Source organism: Pinus tabuliformis, chromosome Q (assembly GCF_031772625.1).
Source record: "Pinus tabuliformis cultivar Carrire ecotype Pingquan chromosome Q, CPIR1, whole genome shotgun sequence".
In the NCBI taxonomy this organism is placed as follows: Eukaryota; Viridiplantae; Streptophyta; class Pinopsida; order Pinales; family Pinaceae; genus Pinus; species Pinus tabuliformis.
In genome coordinates this window covers 1,131,637,114-1,131,659,700 of record NC_142296.1, presented here as the reverse complement: position 1 = coordinate 1,131,659,700, position 22,587 = coordinate 1,131,637,114, and the positions used below count along the sequence as shown (strand labels likewise).

At 36.3% G+C, this 22,587-nt stretch overlaps 1 protein-coding gene across 3 annotated transcripts in view; it reads right to left on the bottom strand.

Moving 5' to 3' along the window:
• Window positions 1-22,587, bottom strand: part of LOC149223527 (uncharacterized) — a 363,518-nt gene that overhangs the window by 230,855 nt on the left and 110,076 nt on the right. For all 3 annotated transcript variants that reach the window (XM_089385853.1, XM_089385852.1, XM_089385851.1), the window contains 2 exons: window positions 17,680-17,775; window positions 17,387-17,514 (listed from right to left, as the gene is read on the bottom strand). In XM_089385853.1, the coding sequence (XP_089241979.1) occupies window positions 17,387-17,514; window positions 17,680-17,775 (224 nt within the window). The remainder of the gene's footprint in view (window positions 1-17,386; window positions 17,515-17,679; window positions 17,776-22,587) is intronic.

The window sequence follows — 22,587 nt, the reverse complement described above, 5'->3', positions numbered from 1 at the left end:
CCTGACCCCAAAGCCGGGATGGATTTTGTCATTGGAATTTTAGGAGAATCCTAGTGTGTTGATCTGCTAGATTATAGTTGTGTCGCAGAACTGGGTGTTTTGTGAGGGTCTATGTTAAAGGGGTTTTCTCCCTTAAGATGTAAATTGTAAAAGTCATGATGTAATGTGTCCTGAGGGTCGAAAAATGTTTTAAATCCGCTCATGAGTCCTAAGTCCTAGGTCCTAGGTGATGTTTCCGAAGGCTTAGTTCGATGATCCATTTTAAAATGAATTAAGAAATTAAAAAATGAATAAAAATAATAAAATAAATAAAAATTAAAAAATGAATAAAAATAATAAAATAATAAAATAAATAAAAATTAAAAAATGAAATAAATAAAAAATAATAAAAAATTAAAAAAATAAAGCAAAAACCCTAACTAATAAAATAATAATATTTTAAGTGAATAAATCGACGGATGAGATCAAGAGAAGTCTTGATCCTCATCAACGGTCGAGATCATTTCTACATGGATCACTCGAATTAGCCGTTGGGATCATTCCCTTTAAATAGGGTGCTAGGGGTCATTTCAGATCAATGGGATCTGTGAGTCTGATACTGAAGAAGCTCTCTTGTAAATCTGTTTCTGGTTGATAAAAAAAGACTTTGGGGTCCATATCTTGCTGGTGTTACTCTCTTGAAATGCTGTGAGATCGTTTAATTTTCTGCATATTTTCTTTTCAGCCATTAATAATAGCTTTTGTAGAGTATTGTGGGTACAGGTATCTTGCTCACTTGCTAGGGTTTGGGTGCTGTTAGGGTTTCTGAAGTAATGGCAGGTATCTCCATTACTGTTTGAGATCTAGCAGCATTTTTGCCCTCTTTATTGACGGTTGTTTTGAGCTGTGCAGAAAACATTTTCTGAAGGAATTTTGTGGGCGTTGGGGGAAGTTCTCGGCTGAACCAGCCAACTTCCGCAAGCATTTTTTGTTGAGCCCAGTTGGATTTGATCTTGGGTCTATCATTCGTTTTATTTTTTCTAAGTTGCATGAGAGATTTTCTGAAGTTCTTCACAGTGAAAATCTGAAATCTTTATTTCTTTAAATATTCCTGTGCTCATTGCTGAATCTGGCTGTTAAGGGGTCAAATCTGTAAATTATTTAAGCTGATCTAGGGTTCCATTTTTAGTTTTACTTATTTCAGGTTTCATTAGGGTTTTCTTGTCTTTTGTGTTTGCAGGTATAGGGCTTTGTTTGCTTGAAATTGTAGCTGCCCCAGCATGCAAGTCTATTAACGTTCTCTTTACCAGTGCACTGCTGGATCTGCTGCCGACAAAGAGTTTCCAGATTCTGCGATTTATTACCCTACGCACAAATTGCTCAATTTCAATACTGTTGTTCGATTTTAAAAGTTTTGATTCAGTCTATGCAATCGTTAAAACGCAAGACACATTAATCATAGACGTGAATCAGCTCAACGAAGGGCTTCAGAATTGAAACACATATTTGTCTCATGAACAAGTTATCTGGAAGGAAACAGCGTGGGTGAAACAGGCGGATTCAATTCAAATAATCAGAAGTTGCTCTCAAATAATCTCAGTCTCTGGTGCCGCATTAGAAAACGTTATGGTGTGTATGAAATCTTTGGCCAACAAACTCAGAGCCATTCACGCTGTTGCCTCACGTATCTGCCCGCCGTCAAGGAAAAAGAATCAAGGAACGAAATAGATCGGGCCAGTTTGTATATGCGTAGTCGTCAACGAGTTTATTTTGCTGCATACCGTGAAGAATATGACTGCGATTTGGCTCAGATCTCATTCGATTTGGCTCAGATCTCATTCAAGTGGACGGGTTAACCAGATGAGCTATTTATGAGCAACCGGCCCAGCTGAGAAATCACGTTCCTTTTGGTTTTCGAAAACCTTCATAAGCTCCACTCGTCCACAGTCCTGAACTGGAAACCACAGAAGTTTTTACGCTCTGCTCACTGCAAATGCACAGTCTCAAATCGATACCAACGCCGAGCTTTTTCTCTGCCCATTTCACGTCCATCGAAAACTCTTACGGGTTCATTCTCACGTTTTCTCAACGCAGCATCAAGAAATCCGCTGCCATCTGCTCAACGTCTCAAGAAATCGTTGTGTCAACACGGGTTAGGTAATATCTGCGCATCATTGTCTCCAGGCACGCTTTAAATCTTTCAAAACCCGTTGGCATATCCTTCTTCCGTTCCGCGTGAGGTTTTCAGGTGAGTCTTTCTTTTGTTTACTCGCAGGTAAATCGTATTTGAGTTCTGTGGTCATATACGTAGCTTTAGGGTTTAGTCATATCATTTTCTTTGTTAGATTTTAATTATATATAGAAAAGGGCTAGCGTAGATGGTAATTTTGATTTTAATTTCTGTTTAGTTTAGTTTAGGGTCTTGTATAATTACGTATTTTTTTTAGATTTTAATTTTTTCTTTTTTAGTTTCATTTTGTTAAATCTAAATTCATAAAAAATAAAAAATTAAAAATTAAAAAAAATTAAAAATTAATAAAAATCAAAAAATATTTATGTTTGGTTTGATTTTATAAATGTTAGATTTTAATTAGATTTAAATTTATGTTCTGAGTTCAAGATAGGGTTTATTTAGATTTTTGCTTTTAATATAGTTTTATTTTATAGTTAGTCTTTTTAGACTTAGGCTTAGGTTTATATTTTTGTTAATGTTTAGTTTTTAGATTTTATGTTTTAGATTTTTGTTTAAGCGTTTTAGATTTTAATTTTAGTTTAGATTTAGTTTTAGAATAGGTTTTAAATTTTAAATTTTTAGATTTTTTAATTTTCATTTTTATAATATTGAAAAATAAAAATAAAAACATTGAAAAAATATTTAAATTTTTTTTGAAAAAATATTAAAACTTTGTGGAAAATTCTCTTGTTTGCCAGATCCAGTCATTTTTGGGATTTATCATCTTTCATGCTGAGATCTAAATTTTTAAAGTCGAGATGCGAAATTGATATCTGGTTAATGATTTATGATTCGTGGTGGTTTAAAGCATTCATTTTTTGAAAATTCTCAATTGCTGGATATCGTTTTGGTCATTCTAAGAGCATTGTGATTTAGCTGATGATAGATGATTGCTGTTCATGGTCCATATTTTTATATCATTTAACAAGTAACCGTTTTAACCACAATCTCTTAAGGCACTGGTCTGCTAAGTTAATCAAATCCATCGAGTGCTTTTCATATCGTGTCTCGTGTCTCCCAACCAACTGGTCAACAGTTGGTCTCATCATCTCATAGGGACTACCCCCCTTAGCCGCGGGAGACAGGCTTAAACGGAGGGATCGGGGATCAGAGTGACAGCCCCCGGTCTGAGGGTTGTCGTGTCAATCTGCGCGACAACAGGCATGAAATGGTAAAGGCCATCAATGAAGGCCCAAAAGGATACAAGGCCCCCAACTATGAGAAAGCTAGAACAATGTTATTAGAAAGAGAAAAAGCTAAGGTTCAAAGAGCTTTGACACGTTTTACAAATGAGTGGGTAGATTCTGGGGTATCCATTGTATCAGATGGGTGGACAAATATTAGAAACCAACATTTGATAAATGTTCTTGGTGTTTCTTTTAGTGGTGCAGTATTTATTACATGTCATGACTCCTCCTCCATCAGTTCATCTGCACAAAACATTGCAGATCTCCTATTGCAATCAATCAAAGATGTTGGTCCGAATAATGTGGTTCAAGTGATCACAGATAATGCAGCAAATTGTAAGGCAACAGGAAAAATTATTGAGCATACTCATCCACACGTCTTTTGGTTTGGGTGCCTAGTTCACACATTGAACCTTTTGATGCATGATATTGTGAAGCACAAAGAATGTGGGTGGATTAATGAGCTTTACAGGAGAAGGAAGCAACTCATTAAATTCATCATAGGGCAAACAAGGGTAAACTACTTCTATAGCACTTACTCCAAGTTGCAGTTGCTTAAACTTGCAAAGACAAGATTTGCCAGTTATTACCTCACCTTTAGGCGGCTAGTGAAGGTGAGACAAGCTTTAACTAATTTGGTGTGTGCTGAATCATGGGATGAAATTAACACTAACAGAGATGGTGCTAATGCAGTCAAGGACACTGTTCTTGACATTTACTTTTGGTCACAGGTTAAATATGTTTTGCAATTCACCAAACCAATTTATTACATGATCAAGTTTGGAGATTCAGATCGACCAGTAATTGGGGAGGTGTATGAGCAAATGGATAGCATGTTGGGGCAAATTAAAAACATTGTTGAGCCTAGAGATATCAACTTGTACAATTATATTCGTGCAGAGGTGGACAACCGATGGGAAATGCTAAATGTTCCATTGCATGCATTAGCATATGTTTTGACACCTAAATACTATCATCCATCATGGCTTTCAACACCAGCACTTGGGGAGGAAGCAGGAGAAAACCACACCAAGATCAAGAGGTTCACAAAAAATATATGGCTGCATTGAATAAATTAATCCCTGATGAGGAGGAGGCTATATTGGTACGGAGACAGTTGAGACACTGGTCCATTTGGGAGCATGCATGCAATTAGAGATCAAGAGACTTTTTCTTCTCTTGAGTGGCGTAACATGCATGGAGGGGCTATCCACTTCTACAGACTTTGGCATTGCAGGTGCTATCACAGGTGGTAAACACTTCTTCTGCAGAGAGGTGTTGGAGCTCTTATTCCTTCATCCACAGTGTTAAAAGGAACAGGTTGAGTTTAGACCGGGCAGAGAGCTTGGTTTATGTTCATTACAACTTGCGATTGTTGTCCCATTACTGTGAAGATGCAAAGTCTAATAAAGACTTGTTGATTTGGGACAAGAATCCAGAGGAGCCCAATTTGGAGGATGGAATGTTGCGATTACAGCAATTAGAGGATGCTCTTATCCAGGTATGTCCATTGTGGTATGAATTTTCCTTATAAAGCATTTCTCTAATTCATGTTTTTAATTTTTTTGTTAACTAGTGTTTTTTTTTTGCATGAAATTTTTGAGTGATTCCAGGATGATGATGATCATGTTGATATGCCACCCCCACCCCCATCTGGTCCCTTGGTTCCTAGGTTCCATGGTTCAACACCAACAACAAGGGGTTCTTCTTCATCAGTTTCAGTGCCACTGCCACAACTTCCACAGGCACCATCTTCTTCATTGCCACCACGTGGAGGCCCGCCACCACATTCTCTTCGTGGTGGAAGGAGGAGAGATTAGTAGATATATTCACAATTTACTACTTTTGTCATAGATTACTCATTAGACTTGTAGGCTTGTGAATTTGAATTTTGAACCTTTTTTGTCTTGGCGATGACCAAGTGACATATTTTGTAAACATTATTATTTGAATTTTGGACATGACAAATGTTCACAGTTGCCCACTTGCTAGATAAATCATAATATGCTCTATGTTTTATGTTTTATAATATGCTTAAATGTTTTATGTTTTATAATATGCTAAAAAAATTTATGTATGTTTGTAATTGCTAGAATATAGATGGTTGATGTACATACTAGTAACTATAATGGAATCGTGGATGCCATATCTATCTTGATTTATGCAAAAATATGCATGTTTTCATGTCTTCTACAACTAATTTGGTATTTGGGGTGTTTGTTTTGAGTATAAATGCAAAAAAAATATAAAATATATATATAGCAGACACTTCGCTTCCTAGATTTTTGGAAAATGATGCTTCTAAGTCGCCGTTTCGTCCCCGCTTCGTGCAACATTGGTTGGGATTCAAAAATTGGATAGAATAATTGAAGCAATCTGCAATAAACAATAATCCATGAAAGTGGCAGCCTGTGGACTAACACATTAAGGAAAAAATTAGCCCCAAGGGTTAGCTCAATTGGTTGAGTCCCTATCATTAAAGCACCTTTGCTATTGAGAGGTCATTGGTTCAATTCTCTCCACACCTTTGGGGTCAGGCTCCATGGTTGAGCCAACAGGAAGTGATCCCTTTGGGTGGATCTGCCTGGTACAAATATTCCATAGACATAGCGGTCGTTCATCTTTGGAGTTCATGAACCACATAGAAAAAAAAAACATTAAGGAAAAAATACACAGAAATGTTGATTTGGGGTAGCATCGGATGTGCTCTAAGCCTCAAATTTTGAATGGAGGCTTGGGCACATGTATTCCAAAGAACCCAAAAAGTGTTTTCAGAAATTCCACCCAAAAGCGATTTTATTAAAATAAATAATATTTTTAATGGGTTCTTAAATCTAAACTTAGGAAAATTAAAATATTAATGGGTATTAATCTAATCAAGGGTGAAACTTCTACAAAAACACACGGATCAAGCCAAAACAATCTGAACCTTTGATTAAGATTTAATTTAGGTCGTTGATTGTCCAACAGGAAGATATAAGAAGGGGCTTGAGGGTCATTTGAAAAACACCAAGAGATCAAGAAATCGATTTTCTAAAGTGAGAAGTTCTCAGGAGGAAAAATTAATTCAGGAGATTTCTTGCAGTTGAGGGGCAGAGATAGCAGCTTTTAGAGAGAGATATTCTCAACCGGAGAATCATCAGCAGAGAGAGGCAAAGAGTGATCCAGTAGCCTTGATGCAAAGGCTGACGCAGGGCCAGAAGGGCCACGCAGAAGCAGCACAAAGGGAGAGAGAGAAAGTCGAAAATCAGAGCAGAGAGTCAGTTTCAGCAGTCGGAAGCTAGGGTGTGAGACCGGGAGGCTGAGAGCAGTGACTCTGGGCTACTGATCGATTCCCCAGTTGGGTGACACAATGCCTGAAAGGGTTGATGTTGGGACAGCGTAGAGGCAGCACAGAGATAGCGCAGGGCTTGCCAGGGGCACCTCATCCAGCAGCCGGAATAGCCGGGACTTTTTCTCAGTGATTGTGTGAGGTAAACTCACAAAGCTTCTGCCAGTATTTCTCTCTATAACTAAATAACCCTGTGAGGTATTCAAAGATGTATTCAGAATTTGCTACTGCTTAATAATAATAAACCCTCAGAGTTGTTGCACCGGTTTTCCCGCATTGGGTTTTTCTGGGGACTTTTGTCCAAAAATAACGGTGTCCTATGTGTTTGTATTTCCTTGCTCAGTTTCTATGTTTCAGAATCATATTTAATTTGGTGTAGGCTACTTCAGTAATTTGCTTCAATATTTCAAGAAGAAATCTGAAATAAGTTTGTAATGTAATTTACAATCTAGGTGAAGTAGATTCAGCTGGTTGCAGTAGGATTCCTGAGATTGTTAGATCTAGGAATTTTCACAAGAAAGCCTCCTTGTCTCAACATTCTTTTCATCTCCACTGCCAAGGACTCTAGTCTAGGGAACTGTGCAATGACGGGACAAGCTTTAATAGTCGAGAATGTTAAATTTTTAACCGATAGTTTAGATCTGCACTGAAAGAATTGCAACCTGCAACTACAAACTGAAAGTCTAGGAACCACTATAAGAACTTCAAATCTACATTAGCTAAAACAATGTTTGGTAAATTGAGGAGTACAAACATTGTGTTCTACAAGTTAATTCAAAACAACAGATAACTAGGAACTATTCTACATAAATTTGCAATATGAATCTCAGGACGGCAAGCACAGTCTCTGTGACAACCAAAACTGGTTCACAGTTAAATAATCCAGAATACTTGGAATATAAAAGTATCCATTTAGGATAAATAAATATATATTGAATAATTGTATGAATGAATGATATGTTGATACAAATGAGGGCCTTGTTGCCTCAAAATCTAGCAGGTCTTGGGAGGGTAGCTCACAAGACAAGAGTTATACCAAGGGACAACAATATGAGGTGTGGCCCACTGTCACCACAAACACTACCTCCTACTCTTTTGTGGACTTCCACCATTAGGGAGGCTTCCCTATATGAGGCCACCTAAAGGATTTAACAAGGACTAGGGATAAAGGTGACAAGGATAAGCCAAAGAGGGTTGCTCTTCTTAGAAATAGGGCTTAGCTCACACAAGGCAATATGTATCCTCCAGAAGCCCTAATTAGGCCACAACGTGACCTAGGGCTTGAGAATAAGCAAGGTCAATGGGACTAACTACGATCACAAGGCCAATAAAAGGCTTCTAATAGATGTGTACCTTCAATTTATGGAATAAGAAGCCTTCAGCAAGCCGCAAGTTGAAGCCTAGGGCAAACTAGGGCTTTTCTAGGGCACAATCTACCAAGGGCAAGGGATGTTTTCCCTAAAATAGAGAAATTAGCCATGGGAATGACTTGATTTTGAAGCTAATACCTCACTTCCACATGTTGAATCCCTCTACCAAGGAACGTTTCAAACCCAAGCTAAGAAAGATGCCCTACCCCTCTTACCCACCATCTATGGGTGACACCCATAAGAGAAATTTTTGACTTGATTTTGAACCAAATAACTCACCTCCACATGTTGAATCCCTCTCCAAATAACTCACCTCCACATGTTGAATCCCTCTACCAAGGAAAGTTTCAAACCCAAGCTAAGAAAGATGCCCTAGCCATGTTACCTACCACCTGTGGGTGACACCCATATGATAATTTTTTTCTCCTAGATTGTCTTCAACCAACAGTGAGCATCCAGCAACCCCTTGCAGTGACCAAATAGCTTGACGTGCCACGATCTATACCACCGGAGCCAGCCACTATGCACCTGTGCCTATCTGTTATGATCGTATGTTCGAAGGTGGGCCTTCCAACCCCGAAGGTATGGCTTTCATTATGTAGTTGGGTACCTTTGCATGGATTAGTTGGGGGATTCAGCGAGAAAAAATGGGCTTGGTTTGTACTCTTGTCCCCTTGTTCAACTTGGCAGTTAACCTTGTATCCTAGTCCCATGGGATCTCCTTTACTGGCTACTAGCTTTAGGACTGACACTACATAAGAAATCCTGATTTTGGTTGCGTGGTCCCACTTCCCAGCATCATATACATCACTCCCCCCCGCTCATTATAACCCCTTTTTCACATATCTCCCATCCGGGCCCACAATTGTCCATTATGTCTATTGACCACTACGTGTCAACGACCCATAGCAGTACACCCCCTTTTTTCGCAAAATGGATAGCACCTGATCGATGTATCTGTGTCGTTCAGCTATCATCATCAGCCTGATTTCCAAGATATTTTAATGTAAACCCATTCTGCATGTATATGATGTAAATAATCTCAGCAAATTCGTGTCATGTATGTAATGGCCTAGGTAAACCTACTTTTCTAGTGACGATCTATATTCTGGGAGGTTTTTTGTCTCACTGATCCATTCTCAGATGGTCAGCAGAGTTTTCCTTCAGTCTTACCCCAAAGCCGGAATGGATTTTGTCACTAGGATCTTAGGCGAGTCCTAGTGTTCTAGATCGAGTCTATGTAAAAATGATTTGGGAATAACCCTAACTATTTGGTTAGGTTATTTTATTATAAATTGTTTGGTCTGTTGGATTATATTTGTGTCACAGTATTGGGTAGTCTGTGAGGGCCTATTACAAATGGTTTTTCCCCCTTGCGATATAAAAAAATATGAAAATCATGATGTAAAGTGTCTTGAGGATTGGAAAAATAATTTATCCCCTCATAGGTTAACTAATTAAATTTTATGGCCAAAAATTAATTAAAATCCTAAGCCAGAAATTTAATTAATTCTAAGTCCTACGTAAATTTAAATTCTCCAAAGGCAAAATTCATCGATCCTTAAAAATTAAATTTTAAGAAACCCAGGGACTAAGGTAAATTAATTATTTTGATAAATTTTAAACCTTCTTTCCTGGGGTTAAGTCAAAGTCAAAAATTTGGACAAATTAACTCAAATATCTAATTTTTGAGTTAATTAAAATGCATTTAATTGAAAATTTTGAATTTCCCCAAATATTTTAAATATTTCAACATATGAGATTAAAAGAAATTTTAATCTCCATCAACGATCGAGATTGTTTTGATGAGGATCACTCGAACTAGCTATTGGAAGATTTATCTTTAAATAGGAGGTCATTTGTCAGTTGAAACTTGATCCATCTCATCTCTGAGTTGTGTGCTAAGCAAAAAGCTCGAGTAATATTTTTCTCGACAATAAAGAAAGACTTTGGGGTTAAATTTCACTGGAGTTTCTCTTCATGGAATAATGTAAAGATGTGTTGTTTTCATGCATAAAATTTTTTTATCCATTGATGATAGCTTCTGAAGAGTGATTTGAGTACAGGTATCTTGCTCAATCGTTGGGGTTTAAGTGATAATTTAGATTTTGAATGTAATAGCAGGTATCTCTGTTTATCTAAATTCTCTTATCATTTTCTCGCTCTATTTTAATGGTTGGAATGAGTTTTGTAGGAAAATCTTGATTTTTAGATCCTCGGGTGTTAGAGGAAGTTTTCAGTTGAACCAGCCAACTCCCGATTTGTGTTTTTTGAAGAGCCCATCCAGATTAGCTCTAGGCTTATCATAAGATTTTATGTGTGATACACGAAGGCTTTTGAATTAAGCACCTCCCTTAAATTTTAAAAATTTAATTCTTGTGTGGCAAATTGCTAGATCTGGCTGTTGAGAGCCTTAGATTATTAGATCTGGGAGCGGAGTTGGACTCATACTCCTCAGATCTGATAGATCTACCATTCTTGTGCATAGATCTGTAAAATAAAATGGTTTTCTGACTTGGATTTCTAGGGTTTTATATATATATATATTTGTAGATCTGGGTTCTGGGTGTTTTTGTTTTCAAGTGCAGGTTGCAGATCTGAAAGAGAAGATTGATTTGAAGCCGGATCTAGGCCCTGGAAGGTAAGATCTGGCCCCAGAATCATTTTTGTAGGGATATTATCCAACTTTTGTGCAATCCAACGGTTTGAAATTATTTTTTTTAATCTAGAAATTTTTTATAAGGGTTTCACTGATAAATCTAAAGCAGAAGTATAACATTTTAATCAGAAATTTCTGGGAAATTTTCAAGGGTTTTATTGGGCTACCATTTTCCTTTCTGTCTGCTGCATTTTTCCCCTCCAGAAAATTTCGGATTTTTTTGTGTTGTCTACGTTTTGTGGTTTTTAAAAAATTTCAAAATATTTTTGCTGCCTGGGGTTTTCCATTTTCTGTTGCAATCTTCTCCCTTTCACTGCAAATTTCGAATCAGTTTGTTGCCTCTTCGAAATCGTATCCCTACCCTCCAACCTGCAAACAATCTGCATCCCTCACCTGTAGCACCCTCTTGACCCTCATTTCCTAACCCTCCGCTCAGTCCTCATCCCTACTTGCAGCTTCTGTTGCTCCCACTTGACCTGCAGATCCCTCTCGCTGTCTCTTCATTGCTTGTCCATATGCGTGATGCCTCAAATCCGTCTAGCTCCTCCCTCTACTGCCCAGCCCTCATTGTTGCTCTCTCCTAACCCGCGTCCTCATTGTTGCCATCTGACCCGCGTCCCTCATCGATGTTGCCATCAAACCTCCGCCTGCGTCGTAACTCCATCCTCGCCCTTTCATCCCCCTCCTCTCACTGCATCTCCATTGCTCCTCTGTCGAGTTGCTAGCCACTGCCATTCCAACCTGCATACACACAAAACTAGCCAAACATTTCATCCCCCTTTTTTTTTTTGGTCTTCACCTAAGTTTTTTTTGGTTAGGGTTTTAGGTTAGTTCCTTTTTATATATAATCCAATTTCATTTTTTAATGAAACTTTGGATAGATTCAATTTAAAATTTTGAATTTTTCTGCGGGTTGTGGTTTTTTCAATTTTTTAGTTTAGTTTTAATTTTATTTTCTTTTAGTTTTACATTTTTCATTTTTTTATTTATGATTTTGATTTGTTTTTTTTCATTTGAAAAACATTGAAAAACATAAAAATCTAAAAAAAAATTTAAAATTTTAAAAAATATTTGGTGACTTTAGAATGAAATAAATGAAAGGACTAGCGCTTTCACATTTAATATTTTAATGTGGCCTATGGCCCATTAAATTTTTTATTTTTTAACCCTTTGATTCGTTTTACTTCCGTCACATTAAAAGATTTTGATTTCTTCATTTACCACATTCAACTAATTGCCTAAGGAATAATTAAATTGTTAAACTAAAGTTCTTTGGTGTCCTTTCGTGGTAGTTATTTCTCTATTGTCAAGAGCGATAAATGTTTTAAATCATATTGACTGTTGGAAAGAAGATAAATTTTGCTAGATTATCCTGCATGCTAAAGTTTAGAGCATTTTACATTATATTGTTTATGATCGTTGCTTTGTCACATTTATAATTTTGCTTTGAATAATTGGTTTTCATTTAGTCTATGGTTAATTGAACATAAGGCACCGGTCTATAAGCATTTGTTTCATCTTGTGGTTGTGTCTTATTTATATTAATTTTCTAATCTAATGACTAGGTCATCTTCGATTACTCGGTCAATAATTGTGCAAGCAAATTGGTTCTTAGCATATTCTGCTAAGAGGTGAGCCTTCCAATCTTCAGTAAATTCTATGAGGGCACATGTTGTTGGTTTCCTGGAAAGTGCATCAGCGACAACATTCTTCTTACCCTTCACATACTCAATATCAAAAGCATAAGCTTGGATCTTGCTCACCCATTTCTGTTGCCGCTCGTTCAAGTCCTTTTGTCCCAGGAAATGATGCAGGTTGTTGTGGTCTATCCTGAATATGAACCTGTTCCCTACCAAATATTGCATGAACTTTGCCAACGCATGCATAATAACCAACATCTCTTTGTCATATATGGAATAAAGCTTCTTTATGTCATGAAGCTTTCGACTTTCGAATGCAATAGGGTGACCTTTTCACGTTAAGGCAACCCCTATGCCTTCTTTGATGCATTGCATTCCAATATAAATGATCAAAGTTGATTGCAAGTAAAAGTGTAATCATTTGTGGATTGTAATTGTAATGAAGTCATTTTTAGCCATATTAAGAACATACCTGTTAATGGAAGAAATGAAGTTTGTCTCATTGTTCATCAATCTTTGATCCACAAAAAAATCTTGGTAGTGATAATCGTTGTTTGATCCTCAATCCCTCCTTGACAACCACCACAAAACTCTTCCCCTACCTGTCATTTTTAGCCATATTAAGAACATACATGTTAATGGAAGAAATGTAGTTTGTCTCATTGTTCATCAACCTTTGATCCACAAAAAAATCTTGGTGGTGATAATCGTTGTTTGATCCTCAATCCCTCCTTGACAACCACCAAAAAACTCTTCCCCTACCTTCTCCAACACTCAGAAACAGAAATGAAGAAAAAAAATGATTTTCCCTTTTTCTAGCCGCAGCATAACATGCCCGACAATATTTTCTATCGTCTCGCGATATTTTGCTGAAATATCGACGATATCTCGGAAATATCGCGATATTTTCGAGAGCCAAAATATCGCGATATTTCGGCTCGCCGAAAATCGCCGATAATCGAAAATATCACGATATTTTCGATTATCGGCGATGTCTCATCAATATTATCATCACTGCTAAAATGGTACCACAACATACACATGCAATGGAATTTTAATAATCTGACAATTTCATTGTCTAACTGACTAGAAGGAAAATATTAGATACAACGGAAATTTCCAATGTTCCAAGTAATGAACTTGTTGACCACTGAAGTGGCACCTGATGATTATATGAAGACTCCATGCTTGTAACATTAGATATCATCACTCAACAGAATTTTTCAACTCTACTTTTATCTTCTCATCATCTTTCTTGTACCCAGATTCCACACCCTGCAGAGGACTTGTAATAAGTGATACTAGTAATGATGAGTTTTTGAGTCTGTAACAGGCCTAGGATGTTGGGACTCGAACAGCAAACGAGTACACCTTATATTTTTTTTATCTGGTTAATTATCCCTTCTTTTTCAGAAGCGGATAATTTTCTGGGTTTTTTCACTCACTTTTTACCCCAAAGTCGGGGTGACAGTTTGAAAGTTGAGCCTTTAACACATCTTAGTGTCTAGAGTCGATGTATATTACAATACTAGATCATACAAAAAAATCCATGGAATTTGGTTAGGTTTAGGTAGTTATTTTTTAATTTTTTAGATTTTCCGCACTGCGGAAATTGCTGATAAAATTATACTTTTAATGTAATAAGTGATGTCTAAAGAAGTTGTATGGGGTATCAGTAATGAAATTTGCACCTCTTACCCTCAACTTTCTACTATGACACACTTTGATGGGTTAAAAAAGTGTTTTGAACTCTCAAAACCCACTTTTCCTAAGTTTAGTGGGAAATCTAGCAATTAATTAAGCCAGAAATTAAATAAATGGAGAAAAATAAATATCCACACATGCTAAATGTTGTGGAAATGAGGTGGAAAATTATGGGGGAGTTAAAGTGAAAGCCCAAGGTGATGTGGACTCCTAAAATCAAAGAAATGACATGTGCTCAAATAAAATTGAATTTCTGGCATTAAATGAGAAAGTTGCTTACTTGGAAATTCGAATTTGTGAAGTTAATACACATTTTGGAGGATTTGGGAGAATTTTTGGTGGATATTTTTGTGGGAAATTCTCCCCACATGGGTTACCACCCATATACGTTTTTCATTCTATCATAACATTCGAATTTGGCAGAATTCAATTTTTACACTTGGCATTGGAGCTCCATTCAACAAATTCGAATTTTTCTTTGAGATTGTCACCTCATTCCACTTGTTTAATCACTTCTACATTGGAATTGGCTCTAATGCCATTTGTCATTATCATTCTTCATTGGGATTTGCTCCCAACTCTCTATATAATAGAGCCATGGGCTCTCATATTGTATCATGTAATAAGCTATTGGGCTTGAGGAAACTCTGTCATTTTGTACTTGCATACTTTCTTAATACAATCAAGACTTTGGGGCTATCTGGCTGGTGTTCTCTTGGCATTATGAGGTGATGTCCTTTCATGCTACTGCTATTGTGTTTAATTTCTTTTGCATATTGAATTAATATTAGTTTATGCTTGTCATCTTGTTTGAATTGATGTGTGCAAGCTATCTTGTACATATCATTGATTTAGAGTAGTATTCTAGGGATAAGCTTGCCAATTCATTTTAAAATGAATGATTGGTTTATTTTATTCATTATATTGCTCTAATCTTGTGCAAAATAATACATGTTCAAGTGTGTAGGAAAGATCTTTTGTATTGTGTGCAGGAATCCATTTGGAAGTGGGAGAAACCTCAATTAGATCAACTCACTCCTAGAGTCACAGCGATCCAAGACTCAGCCATTTTTTCTCTTCAAGTTTTCCATCCAATGAAAAACAAAAGGAAGTTTTCTTAGTCTATAGCTACTTGATCATTTATTTAAATTCAAAAATACTTCTTTAATTTTAGTTCTTTCAAAGTTACATCTCCTATTCAAGAGTCATTTCCAAAGCTAGGTAAGTATGGGGTTCACTCCCATTACTTGAGCTAGTACTTTGTATATTAAATTCTAAGTTTAGTTTTGGTTTCTTTTTCCTAATTTCACACTGACAATTGGTAGTTTTTTGTGTTTTGTAGCTCATAGGCTTGAGCATTGGGCAGCAAGGAGCTTGAGGAGAAGCTTTGGAAAACTACTCACTCATGTGTATGCAGGACCCCCTCACGCTATCCAAAGACTGATTTCTAGGGAGACCATAAGCACTTGGGAGAGAGTTGCAAACTCCTCGAGGTCGTGGGCCTTTTGAGCCTTGTGAATCTCTTTTGGAGAGTTTTTTCCATCTTCAAGTTTGTTGTTGTTATTATTTATATTTTTTGGGGAGAGAGTCTAGCTTTGTTAGAGTCTCATCTTTGTAAAGATCTCTCTCATATTGTGGGCTGCCCTCTCAGAGGCATTTTTACCCGGTTTAAGCGCTAATAAAAAGAAAATGTTGGAGGGAGCTTGGGATTTTTCCCATGGCATCCCCCTTCCTTATTTAGAGGAGGGATTCTTGTGGGTGACCTAATCTTGCTTTCAGTTTTTTCTTGGCTTTCTAGCTTTTAAATTTCATATTGTGCATGCTTAAAATCAATACATTTCACTCCACATGCAAAGTTTTATTAATCTTGTATTTAAATTCCCACATGCATACGCTCTCAAGTTTTGCAAACTATTTTTCTTTGAAGCAATAGTTTAATTTGGGGAATTAACACAATTTGCACTTCATCTAGGCATTTTAGTATAGAAAGGCCCCAAGCCCCATTAAAACTTACCTCCATCTTAAGTTGGTTGAATAGACTTTAAGGACCCTCTACCTCTATTGACTCCTCATTGTGAGATCCAAACATTTGGGCGAGGATGAGGTCCAAGGACTAGAATTCAATTGTAACTTTGTCTTAGCGCTAATTAATAAAATAAACCAAGAACTCATTTCATCATATTTACTTTGTTTGCGAAGTTCTTAAATTTCTTGCTATCTTGATGGTTTAAAGTCTCACATGCAAACCTTATTTCAAGAGGCACTTTGGATGCAAGCATTGTAATTCCTTTTAATTTTGCAACAAGTTTAATTTTTCTTGTACTTGGAAATTGGCTCATCCTGTGGTTTAATTATTGTCATAAATGGTTGATTTCACTTTCAAGTACTATTATTTTGGGTTGCAAACTTAATTGCATATTGTCATCTTGGTCTAACATTTGAGTTATTTTTGTATCCTTTTGAGCAAGATAGTTTTCATGCTTTGATTTGTAGACTTATTCATCTTGAAAGCATTTATAATATCTTGTGCTAACAATTTATTGTTTCACTTTTCAGGATTATTTTGGCTTTCCATTTGAAAGCGTTTCACTTCATTTTAAGCAAATACAATTTCATTTCTTAAAATACTTTTAAGGCACTGGTTGTTTATGTATTTCATGCTTATCTTATGTATTTATGGTTATTGCTCATATCACTTTTGCTTATAAATCTTAAAGAAATAATCTATTTTAACTATAACACTCTCCTAGAAACTCACATCTTTTAACTTAACTTTTCATTAGGACCACCCCACTTAGCTAACCTAGGAGATAGCTCAAACAGAGAGAGTCGGGATTAGTGTGACAGCCTCTTCTCTTAGTTCCATGCCACCAACCACACCTTGTGGGGTTGAATGCTGTTTCTCACTGACTTGTAGGTAGGTGTAGGCGACAGGATCAACAAAACTCATACAGTGGAACCAAAATGTGAAGGGTAAGTTCATGCAATAGCATTGTAATAATCTGACTCTTTCATGGCCTAATTAACAAGAAGGAAAATGTTAGATACAAAAGAAATTTCCAATGTTCCAAGTAATGAACTCATACAGTTGAAAGAAAACGTGTAAGGAAAAAATGTGAAGGACAAGTACCTAAGGTTCTGGGATTTTATTTCTGAGTTTTAACAAACAGGGCATCATTAATATAATCATGCAAATAGACAGTTTAAAACTTGCTAGATATTCTGAATAATTATCAGAGATTCATAATAGTATTATGTATATCTAAGTTTTAAAACGATCTACCTTATGTCATCACCCTTTTGACGCCCACCATGTCGAACTTTAAAGCTAGTACCTCCAATATCACCAAAACCATCAAATGCTCCTTTGCTTCCAGAAAATATTGACTCAAAGAGATCAAAGGGATCAACCTAAATGAAGGATAAAGTAAATGTCAGAACATTTTCAGTCATTTTCCCTATAGGAAGCCATGCTGCTAACATATTTACTGGTCACGGACTCTGAAATCTGCATCAATCTGATTTATTTACCAGCAGTTAACTTGAGATTTAGATAATTAGCAAGTGCCTGATTACCCTAGATCGACCAGTAGAGGAATCTCCATGTGTTCCTCTTACACCTTCCTCTCCAAACTGGTCATACAAAGATCTCTTTTCATCATCAGATAAAACCTGTATGACAAATCAGACATGCATTAGCATGACAAGACAAACAAAGTAACTATGGAGGATGATCTTTTAACAAGATATACAACATGGGAAGAGATCAAAGATTTTGAGGATACATTTAAATAGAGATAAATACATTCATAAAGGAAATTCTGTATACAATAGCCTGAAAATTTATACATCAAATTCTGGAATCAAGAAGAACTAGCATATATGAGACTTTGGCAGATATTTCTGGCAGTGAAACCAAAACAGTGGAATATGAGGGTAGTAAGTAACCACATAAACACTCCCAAATGCAATCCATTCCAGTAAGTCACCAAGAGCATGTGATCCTGGCTGTATAGATGTGAACATAAAATTACATTCCATTCCCTTTAAGCTCTAGAAATGAAGAATAAAAAATAAAATTTATGAAAGCATCATCATTTTTTACATGATTCACAAAACCCACAGGCAGTATCTAACTCATCATAACTCCTGTTTTTATTCAATTGACTCAAATTTCCAGGATTTTCATATCTTGAATATAACTTCCATTTACATCTTTCCGAAACATTGTCACAATCTCAAATAATTGCTTCTTTATTATAGTAGAAATCTAATGAGTACTCACATCTGATTGATCTGGATTCCCAAGATCAGATGCCAGCCCAAAGGATCATATCCTAAATTTGCAAACCAGCTCAGTTTCTGAGTCAAATATAAGAAACCTTATTTCCTCTGAAATAAATATTTTCTTCTACCCATCCACAGTCGTGAAAATGCAGATTCTCAGCAACACGTAATGTAACGACCCATCTATTTATACAATAGCATAAAGATTTAATATTAGTATCAATCATTAACTATGTTGCCAGGAAACGTGGGTGCGGGGACGGGGACGGGGACAGGGACGGCATTTTTGGAAACAGGGTGCGTGGGTTCGTCGGGTAATATAATAATATTAAATTTTAATAATTATATTTTATAAATTATAAATTTATAATTAATAATATATATTAAATTTGAATTTGTATATTTTTTCAACTTTAAAGAAGAAAACTTTAATGATAATCATTTAAACATGTTTAGTCTCTCCCATATAAAAACACAATTTTTTCATAGGAGATTCTTCTCAACCTGATAGTGGTCTAGACTTTTCTTGATGTCTAATCATCCACCTGCCCCATGCATGGTGTGCTCTGTGGTAAAGCAATCCCAAAAAGTTAAAACAGTGGCAGCCTTACCCTTCACAAAACACGCTTATTCTTTTAGGCATATTTTCCTAGTTTTAATCTTAACATGATGTTATCAGAACGCTGTGAGAAATTGGTAGATTTTGATACTTAATTTAGCCATTTTCCAAAATAGCCCTTCGCCATTTAACAGCATCAGCTGATTACAGCTTATGGCTGGTCTCAATCCTACTTTCTATTTGACTGAAAATGTCTGAACCTGTATGTGTGAATTTACAGTTTATAATTTGATGGTTATTAACTTATTTGGCTCGGGAATTAATGTTTCATAAATTCATTCCAAATTGATGTACAAGAATCTGCAGGCTCAAATTACAGAGTAAGAGGTCTCTTTTCCAGTTGTTTCGATGCCATATAATATTAAAGGCATTGAAGATCCACAAATACAGGAGATTCATAATTTACATTGAGACTCTAACAAACCTTGGGCATAAGTTTTGAAATTGTTTTTATAAATTTATAGCATAAGACTAATGGAGAGACCGATCATAAGAGTCTCCTGCGGTAGGAAGGGACTCACGATTGTGCAAACAGCTACCCTTTTTTTTCCAACTATGGTCATCACCTTATTAAATATTTCCACAAAGCTATAGCCAATATGATATGATATTCTGCTTGTGGGATTGTACACCCATAATGTTCCTTTTATAATATTGAGATATCATAATCATATATGATTTCAGAATACTGTGTCGCTCATAAGTTTTGAAAAACTTATCACTGTTGATAAATTTTTACAATGATTCATTACCCTTGAGCAGCACGTCATGCCCACAGAGCAATGCTAAGGCATGTGAACAAAGACAGTCTTTGGAAACTGTAATCTTTGGAAATGATGGCAGAAAATTTCCTTGAGAAACATTCAGAAGACCTTACAACCATCTCTGAAGGACAATCCAGACGAATGACCATCAATGACTCCAAAAATGATATCATTCGTTTATGGCATATATTCTATATTCTATGGCATATCATTCGTTTATGGCATATCATTTTTTAAATTTCAATAAAAAAAAATTATTTGAAAATTAAATTTTTAATATAGCTTTTTTATGAAGAACCCGAAAAACCCAAAGAACCCAAGAACCCAAGCACACGAAGAACCCGAAGAACCCAAGAACCCAAGCACCCGAAGAACCCAAGAACCCAAGAACCCGTTAAAGGAAAAGAACCCAAATTTTTTTTTTGAAGAACCCGGTTCTTCATGGAAGAACCCGGTTCTTCTGGGTTCGTCTGGGAAGAACCCGTACCCGAATCCGGTACTTGGGTGCGGGAACCCGGGACGGGTTCGAGAACCCCACCCCCGGGTGCGGGTACCCGTGCAACACAGATCATTAAATAATATAGAGTTCTAAAACTTTATATTAAATTAAATATAAATAGAACTCTATAATAAATAAATATAAAATCAAACTCTGTATTAAATATAAATATAAAACAAACTGTATAATAAATATAAAGTTAAACTTTATATTAAATATAAACAATATAACAGGTTGATAAAGCATGAGGGATTACAAATATCTGATGGTCTCGAATGCATGCAAGGCGTGTCGGGAGGAGGGAAGGCGGTGGCTGCAGGTAGGAGGGCGGCCACCGCCAAGCCGGCAGTTAAAAACCGGAGAACTGAACTGAGAAGGGGGTCGAACGACTGAGTTAAAAACCATGAGGAGGAGTTCAGCAGTGAAGAGTTCTGCCATTGGAAGAGCTTTAATCAGTCTGAGGTTCTGGGCACGGGGGGTAGTGAGCTTCTGTGAGAAGCTTACTGGATTTAGCAGCCAGTCTCTGCTCAGTCTGGCTGGGTGGAATTGGTCTCCCGATAATTGGAGCAGAGCAGTAACAGCATCATCAACTTCACCAGATCAAATAGCAGTTCAGGTAAGTACAAAATCAAATTTTTTACGGTCCCTGTTTTCTAGTTATGGTTATTACACGTAAAGCAATCCAATAATCTTCGTGTGAAGTAAGGCACCCTAATCTATTTTTTCCTTTAAAATTTTGCATATCCATGCCTCAAAGAGATTATAGTACTTTAAACATTTGACCTTCCTCCTTTACATAGGCATCCTGACATATCCTTGTATACCATAAAGAAATATATTTTTTGAAATCATGGTGTGAAAGTAACCAAAGCTATTATAATTCTCTCAGAGAATAGAAGATGCCATGAAACCAAAGTTGGCAGCTATTTAGCATGTCATAATTAGGGGAAGGGTGACAGATCGGCATAGTGTACTTTATCACAATGCCACTTGAGTTTGCTTTCTAAATTAAAATTCTAACTTCTTATCTCCACAATAATGCATGAAAAAGTAGCTTGGGCCCTGAAGTAGTATGCAATTAGGTGTCTTGTTCTCCTGTATCAATATATCATTCCAAACATCCTACTGTTTGATTGTAGCAGATTTTCCAACCAAGAAGAAGTAACTTGGTGATTTGTTCACTTTCCTCCATAATCATTTTTGAGTTGGGGGCCTAGCGTCAGACATTTAGTGATAGCTATCATGGTAAAAGTACAAACACCTTTGGCATCTTAATATCTAAAGACTAATTAGATTCCATTATCAAGTTTTTATTGCTTATTCACATAAACATAAGAATCTCCCTCCCATTCTATGAGACTAAGGAAGCATCCTTCTCCTTCTCATGAATCTTGATTTGCTGATAACTTTAAGCCAAATTCCACAAGAGTCAGGAGAGATCTATATAAACATAGGGAGAATAAGGTTTAAAAGTTGAACGGTAACAGAATTTCTCAGCTTGTCCAAATTGCATCAAACCGTGATGATGATCATGAACCAAGAAAGATAGAAAGATTATATTAATGTCCACTAATGCCCAGAAAAGGTCAAAGGGACTTGAAAATAGAACAAATAAAAATAGCAAAATAGGAGTGTCTAAGGATATATTAACTGGTATCTAACATTTACATTCCATTGTCAGGTTTTCTGACTGCTTCTTCATGAAAGCATAACATTCTCTATCCCATTGTATGACAGCAAGGAAGCAACCTTCTCCTTCTCATGACTCTTCATTTGCTGACAGCTTTAAGAAAAATTCCACTACAAAATAAGAAGATATCTATATAAACCAAGGGGCATTAAGGTTTTAAAATTGAACACAAATAGAATTAATCATATTTTTCAAACAGCATCTAACTATGTAATCGTGAACATGAAACAAAAAAAGAAAGAAATATTTTAGCGTCCACTATGCCCAAAATAGGCAAATGGGACTTGAAAATACAACAAAGAAAAATAGTGAAACAAGACTGCCGACTTTCTCAAACTGCGTATAACTATGTCTCATGAACATGAACCAAGAGAGAAAGTGTAAGAAAATAATAAATATATAATGTCCACTAATGCCCAAAACAGGTCAATGGGACTTGAAAATATAACAAATAAAAATTGTGAGATGGGACTGCTTAAGATATCTCCTCCCTAAAGCTGTGAACAAAAGTAAATAACAAGCATAATATCCTAAGAGAATGGATATGCTTTCCAGCCAGAAATAAAGAGGATGGCCCCTGTGTGTACACATGGAGATATTGGTGAAGCGGTCTCCTCTAGAATTT